General features: G+C 67.3%; 1 protein-coding gene across 14 annotated transcripts; it reads left to right on the plus strand.

Moving 5' to 3' along the window:
• Positions 1-174: 174 nt before the first annotated feature.
• Positions 175-6,256, plus strand: RGS19 (regulator of G protein signaling 19). Of its 14 annotated transcripts, none has more exons than XM_047770569.1 (7): positions 268-826; positions 1,160-1,291; positions 3,436-3,537; positions 3,733-3,854; positions 5,042-5,116; positions 5,208-5,442; positions 5,515-6,256. In XM_047770569.1, exons 3-7 carry the CDS (start codon positions 3,508-3,510, stop codon positions 5,704-5,706), a joined length of 654 nt encoding a protein of 217 aa, XP_047626525.1. In that variant the 5' UTR covers positions 268-826; positions 1,160-1,291; positions 3,436-3,507; the 3' UTR covers positions 5,707-6,256. The 14 variants fall into 14 exon arrangements, with proteins under 14 accessions (XP_047626529.1, XP_047626521.1, XP_047626525.1 ...); XM_047770572.1 differs by having other exon boundaries at positions 3,738-3,854; XM_047770570.1 differs by lacking the exons at positions 268-826; positions 1,160-1,291 and adding exons at positions 2,719-3,004; positions 3,128-3,288.
• The last annotated feature ends 221 nt before the right edge of the window (positions 6,257-6,477 follow it).

Genomic DNA, 6,477 nt, shown 5'->3' on the forward strand with positions numbered 1-6,477 from the left:
GGCGGGGGGGGGGGGCGCGGAGCCGGCGGAGCGCGGGGCGGGGCGGGGCGCGCCGGGCGGGGCGGGGCGGGCCGGCCCGGGCCGGGCGCCTCCCCGCGCGAGGAAGTCCCGGCCCCGCGCTTTGGGGAAGTGCGGCCGAGGCGCCTGCGCACTGCACCCTGCGCCCGCTCCCCGACGATCCGGCCGGACCTCGGAGCGCGCTGGCCGGCGGCTGCGGCGCGAGCGGCTCGGGAGCGCGGCGGGTGAGTGTGCGCGCGCGCGCGCGGCGCCGAGACCGCGGCCCTGCCCCTCCCGCCCGGGGCCCCCGGGGCCGTGCGGGGCGGGAGCCTGGGAAACCCGCGCCCGGATCAGCACCCCAAGGACTCCCGCCCCGGGGTCCACGTGGACCCTGGGCCGCGGAGAGACTGGGGCCGGTCCCCGCGCGTGGGGGAGGGGGCGTTGCAACCGGGTTCCCCTTTTTCTGCAGCTCAAAGCCTGGGGAAGTGATTGCTCAAAGGGGGGGGCCGGAAGAACCCAGGTTTCCGCGTCTCCCGCCTCCCCCCCTCTGCCCGGTGGGGAGGGGCCGAGGCGGGACACCCGGTTTGCCCCCGCCCCCACCCGGTTGGATCTGGCAGCCTCTCAACCCTGCGAGTCGCAGGGGAGGCGCTGCGCCCCCGGCCCGAGCCGATCGGGGGCTCCTGGAGCCAGCCTCCCTCCGGAACGCGCGGGAGGACCTCCTGCCGTCTGACTTGAGTCCTGCTGCTGCAGTGCACGCCCCTTCGGCAGCCAGGGTGGGGCCCAGAGCGAACCTGGCCCCTCCCGCCCCCACCTCGCCTTTGGGTCGCTGGTGAGTGGGGCGCGTGGCCCGTTCCTTGAGGTAGGGGTGGGGGCGTCAGAAGCTGGAGGAAGGGGCAGACTTCTCCAGGCCGGACCCTACCAGCAGAGAGGGAGAGAGAGAGAGGAGAGAGAGAGAGAGAGAGAGACAGAGAGAGAGAGAGAGACAGAGAGAGAGAGAGAGAGAGAGACAGAGAGAGAGAGAGAGAGAGAGAGGAGACAGAGAGACAGAGAGACAGAGAGAGAGAGAGAGAGAGAGACAGAGAGAGAGACAGAGAGAGACAGAGAGAGAGAGAGAGAGAGAGAGAGAGAGAGAGAAGTGAAGTGCGTTGCCCCACCATTGCAGAGGTGGGCCTGGGCAAGGGTCACCAAGGCCAGGATGACCCGGCCTGCCTCGGAGGAGCCTGGCTGGGACTTTCCCACGAGTCCAGTGCCAGGGGCTGCAGACAGGAAGGGCACCGAGGAGGATGAGACGAAGGTAATGGAGCCCCTCGGTCAACCCCCCTCCCAAAGGTTATGGCATTTTTTCTCGGGATTGTCACATTTTCTTATGCTTTTTTTGGACTGGGCGGGCTCGGGGACGTTCTTTTCCTTCTGTGGAGCAGAGCAGCAGCTGCTCCCAAGGGAGCTTCTGTCCCCAGAGGCCAGCCTCATTGCCTGTCCGGCTTCTCCCATCCCAGACTCAGGGGCGGAAGCCTGGAGGGGCTGCGGGAGGGGAAGGACTCCCCTCCCAAATGCCAGAATGAGGGGCAGGAACCCCAGGTCAGATGCTGTAGCCCCACCAGGGAAGAGAGCAGGTGCCCCAGGGGCACAGGTGGCCCCAGCCAGCCTTGAGGAGGGCTCTGGGAGCCAGGTCCCAGGCCTGCAACCCGGATGGAAGGGACTGCCTCCCTATCCTCTGGGCCCCCCCACGCTTGGCCAGGCCCTCCTCAGTTCAAGCGGAGTTGGAGAAGGCAGCCCAGAGGAGTGGAGTCTCCGGGTGCTGGGGGCAGGGGGGCCCTGCCCCCACTCACAGTGGGTGGGGGTTCAGAGGAGGAAGAGCGGCTCTGCCTGGGGAAGTCACAGCCCGTCTGGGGTACAGCTACCAGACCTCAGAGGTTGCCACACCCCTTCCTTTCCCTAGAAACTTGACCCCTGAAGGAAGGCATATGCCGTGGGGCCGCCGCTTCCCCGTCTGTTTGCTGGAAGCCTGTGGGACCCAGTTTGAGCCCCCCACCATGATCTCAGGGGAAGCCAGACAGGTGGGGAGGGGCCAGGGCCCCACGAGGTCCTACACCTCACCCCCAGACTGGGGTCAGGGCAGGGGCCTCTGCATGCCCAGGCTCTGGAGGCACGGGGACCCTAGGTCTTATCTCGGGCTGGCACCTCTGAGCACAGCACCCAGCCAGGGGCTGGGACCCAGATGCTGCCTGCCTGGTGACCCACTACAAGGCGTGTGCCAGAGGACCCCCCTCCTCCCCTGCCGTAGGAGACCCCAAGAGGCCAACAGGGACCAAACAGTCATTAAAAGGCCAGGAGCAGAGGGATGGTGGGGTCACCTGGGATGATGCTAATTAAATGAGAAAATAATGTGAAACCAAGCCATGAGCCTCTCGGCGGCCCATGGCGGCGGTGGCGCGGTTTCAGGAGGTCCTCGCGGCAGACGTGCAAGGGTGCGCCCGGGGCCTGTGGGCCCTCACCTGGGCGGAGGCGGGAGGTGTTCAAAGCTGCCTCCTGGACCCTGATTGGCCGCCCCGCTCATCGCCCGCGCGGGCTCGGCCTGCGGGCTCCTTGCGGGGGCTGCTCGCCTGGCTGGGATTTGAGCGCCCCTCGCGCCTGCATCGCGGCAGGTGCGCTCGGACGCTGAGCTGAAGGGACCCCCGCGGGAGCAGGACGCACCCTCTCTTTCCCCGCCCCCCCCCCCCCCCCCCCACTGCCCCTGCCTCCCGCCGGGCACACCCGCCCTGCGGTGAAGTCTCGGGCCCCGCAGCGGTTTCCGCAGCCCGGTGGGGGGAGGGGGAGGGAGGCCAGGAGACCCTGGGCGCGGTAAGGTGCCAGGCGATGGTAGGAGTGCCTGCCTGTCAGGGTGGTGTCTGGAACCCAGAAGGCTGCGGTCCCTGGCCACTGCTCCCGGCCCTACTCACCGGGGCCCTGTTGGACACCTCAGGAGTCCCGAGTCCCACTCTGCTCGGCTGCCCCCCACCCGCAGCAGGTGGGCATCTCCCAGGCCCCTGGGGCCAGTCTGCACGCCTGGTGCGCGGCAGCCCTCCCCCAGGGGAAATCTGGAATGGGGGCTCTAATGCCTGACCACCACCCCTATGCACCACGCCGGTAGCCCCAGACTCGGGGGCCCCCAGTCCCCTTGGGAGGGGCCAGGAGCCGGAAACCAAGAAAGAGGAACCCAGGCTTCCGGCTTCCCAGCCAGCGAGCAGATGGGGGTGTCCCAGAACCTACTGAGGAGGTCTTGTCTGGGGCCCTGCACCGCTCACCACCCTGGTGAAGACGTGGGGTGGGAGTCGGGGTCGGGGAGGCAGTGGCACAAGCCCCGTGGGGGCTCCGGGAAGGAGGGGCCCTCTGGACATGGAGGGGGGGGGCAGGCGCTGGTGTCAGGTTCTCCGTGAGAACCTGGGCCTCTCTCCTCAGACCCCCAGGCTGTGGTGAGTGAGGGTCCTGGAGCAGGCACCACGGAGCCCTGGCGACCTCTTCCACCCACCCATGCCCACCCCGCATGAGGCTGAGAAGCAGGTGGGCCCCCCCCAGCCCTGCCTCTGCCCCTCGGGACCAGGGGCATGACTACAAGTGGGGAGACCCTTGAAGACCTGGGAGGCCACAAGGTCACGCCCCTGGGACGAGCAGGGCCACCAGCGGGCAGTCAGGGGAAAAGTGTGTGGCTGCGGCGGGTTCTGGCCTGGAGGCTGAGGCAGCCCCATCTTCCCCCAGCACAGAGGGCCGGAGGAGGCGGACCAGCCCCCCTCGATGTCCAGTCATGAGGCGGCCCCCCCGGCTCCCCCCAGGCGCAACCCCTGCTGCTTGTGCTGGTGCTGCTGTTGCAGCTGCTCCTGGTACGTGGCCTGGGGACACCCAGTATGCCTGGGGGGAGGGGTGGGCTCGACAGACCTGGGACCAGGGTCCTGATGACCAGCAGCCAGGGCTCAGGCCCCTCTGTGCCTGTGACTTCCATGCCTGGTGTGCCTGAGGCTGTGTCCATGTGTAGAGACCTGGCCTGTGTGGGGTGTCTGTGGGTGTGCGTGTGCGAGTGTGAGAGAGAGCCAGCACGACAAAGCAAAAGCAGGAGTTCCCGTCGTGGTGCAGCGGAAGCGAATCTGACCAGGAACCATGAGGTTGCGGGTTTGATCCCCGGCCTCGCTCAGTGGGTTAAGGATCCAGCATTGCCGTGAGCTGTGGTATAAGTCGAAGACGCAGCTCGGATCTGGCGTGGCTGTGGTGGTGGTGAAAGCCGGCAGCTGTAGCTCCAATTAGATCCCTAGCCTGGGAACTTCCATATCTCGAGGGTGTGGCCTTAAAAAGATTAAAAAAAAAAAAAAAAAAGCGAAGGCAATTCCTATAGACTGCATCAGGTGCAAGGGCTTTGAGCAGAGGCCTGGCCCTGCGACAGGGCGGGGGGTGGGCGGACATGGAGCCAACTGGTTTCTAGGCACGTGGGGAAGCCAGGCGGGAGTTTTGGTGCCTTGCAGAGGCCTGGCCCTAGTCAGGCTTCCATCCCTCGGCTGTTGAGGGAACCCTAAAGGGCATCAGCCGACCGACAGCAACTGAGGCCTGAGCCCTGGACCCAGGCCTGAAACGAGTCGGCCTGGGGATGAGACATGAGGCCTTGGCTAGTTAGGACCCACTGGGAGTTGGGCTGCGGGGGCCAAGAGAGGACTTCTGGGTCCGGCAGGCGGGGGGAGGGTGGGAACCGAGTTCTGCCTGGACTTTTGGGTCTGAGATGTTGGTGCCATTTCAGAGGCCCTGGAGGGAGGCCCGGCTGGAGGTCTGGGTTAGGGAGCTACACCCTGTGGTGCCGGGAGCCAGGAGACGGAGGGGGTCCCCAGCAAGAGTCAGAGGCCGCAGCGGGGGGTGGAGGTCCCCAGTCCCGCTGCTGGCAGGGCCTCAGGCACAGGGACGGGACCGAGGGCTGTCCCATAGCGGATCTGTGTGTGTTCGTCATGTGTCGGTGTCACCACCGTGTGCTGAGCGTCCTGGCTCACACGTGGCCGCAGAGGGCCGAGCCACCTTCCTCTGCCATCAGGAATGAAGAGCGGCGGCGGGCATGGCGGGCCTCGCGGGAGAGCAGGCCGCAGCCCCTCCCCAGCTGCGAGGTCTGGTGAGTCTGGGGGCACCCGTTTCCGTGGGGGGGGGGAGGAACCGGGCCTAGGGGGCCCGGCTCTGACAGGGCTGGTGGCGGATGCCTGCAGTGCCACACCGAGCCCCGAAGAGGTGCAGAGCTGGGCACAGTCTTTCGACAAGCTGATGCGCAGCCCGGCCGGCCGCGGCGCCTTCCGGGCCTTCCTGCGCACGGAGTACAGCGAGGAGAACATGCTTTTCTGGCTGGCCTGCGAGGAGCTCAAGGCCGAGGCCGACCGGCACGCGGTGGACGAGAAGGCGCGGCTCATCTACGAGGACTACGTGTCCATCCTGTCCCCCAAGGAGGTGCGCCGCGCAGGGCGGGGGGGGGGGTGCAGGGCGCCTCCAGGCCCCTGACCGCGGTGCCCTGTCCCGCAGGTGAGCCTGGACTCCCGGGTGCGGGAGGGGATCAACAAGAAGATGCAGGAGCCGTCGGCGCACACCTTCGACGACGCGCAGCTGCAGATCTACACGCTCATGCACCGGGACTCCTACCCACGCTTCCTCACCTCCCCTGCCTACCGCGCCCTGCTGCTCCAGGGGGGCTCCCCGTCCTCCACCGAGGCCTAGGCTGCCTCCCGGGCGCCTCCCGCAGGCACAGACTCCTTTCACCAGAGGGCCCAGCACCCGCAGGCAGGAGCTCGGGCGCAGGGCGGCTCAGAAGCCCCCCTCTCCACCCAGGGGACCTCGTGCCCCAAGGTCCTGCCGAGAGGCAGGTGGCAGGGCCTCTGCCCCGGCGGCCTCTCCCGCCCCAGCCCAGCCGTGGCCTGCCCGCTGCTCCTGCGGGGCTCCCCGCTGGGAGAGGAGCCGCCCTCCCTGGAAGCAGCGCAGGCCTCCCTGAGCCCTCTTCCCGGGCAGCTGGGGGCCCCGAGAAACGCCTCCGGTGGAAAAGAGACCCTCTGTGCTGTCTGCTCGCCGTGTGAGAAGACCTGCACCCGGTGCCCACTGCACCGGCATCCGCCGGACCTCAGAGCCAGGCTCACGGCACAGGACCCGGTTTCTCTTTTATATGTTCCTTGAGTTTAAACCAGGAAACACGTCCTCACTGTGTGTTTTATCAAAAGAGAAAACATTTTCATATTTAACTCCACCCCAAAATAGAACCTTATGATTGAAGATATTTTTAGAGCAAAAGCTGCTCCTCTCTGTCCACGTGTAGGGTGAGGCCTCGTCCCAGACCCCCGGCAGGGAGCCGCCCAACCCCACCCCCCCAGAGCTGCTGGGCCCCGGAGACCCCAGGTCCTCTGTGTGCCCAAGGCCCCTCCCTGCCCTCACCCTGTGCCCGCCCGGCCCTGCCCCCCTGCAGACAGTCGCAGGGCCTCCAAGGGCCAGTGGGCTCTT

Source organism: Phacochoerus africanus, chromosome 3 (genome assembly GCF_016906955.1).
Source record: "Phacochoerus africanus isolate WHEZ1 chromosome 3, ROS_Pafr_v1, whole genome shotgun sequence".
In the NCBI taxonomy this organism is placed as follows: Eukaryota; Metazoa; Chordata; class Mammalia; order Artiodactyla; family Suidae; genus Phacochoerus; species Phacochoerus africanus.

Excerpts from the sequence above, each read along its gene's own strand:
- RGS19 (XM_047770562.1), top strand. The coding sequence starts at position 4,617 with ATGAGGCCTTGGCTAGTTAGGACCCACTGGGAGTTGGGCTGCGGGGGC. Across the intron at positions 5,117-5,207 it reads CTCCCCAGCTGCGAGGTCTG|TGCCACACCGAGCCCCGAAG; the intron begins GTGAGTCTGGGG and ends GGATGCCTGCAG. Across the intron at positions 5,443-5,514 it reads CCATCCTGTCCCCCAAGGAG|GTGAGCCTGGACTCCCGGGT; the intron begins GTGCGCCGCGCA and ends CCTGTCCCGCAG.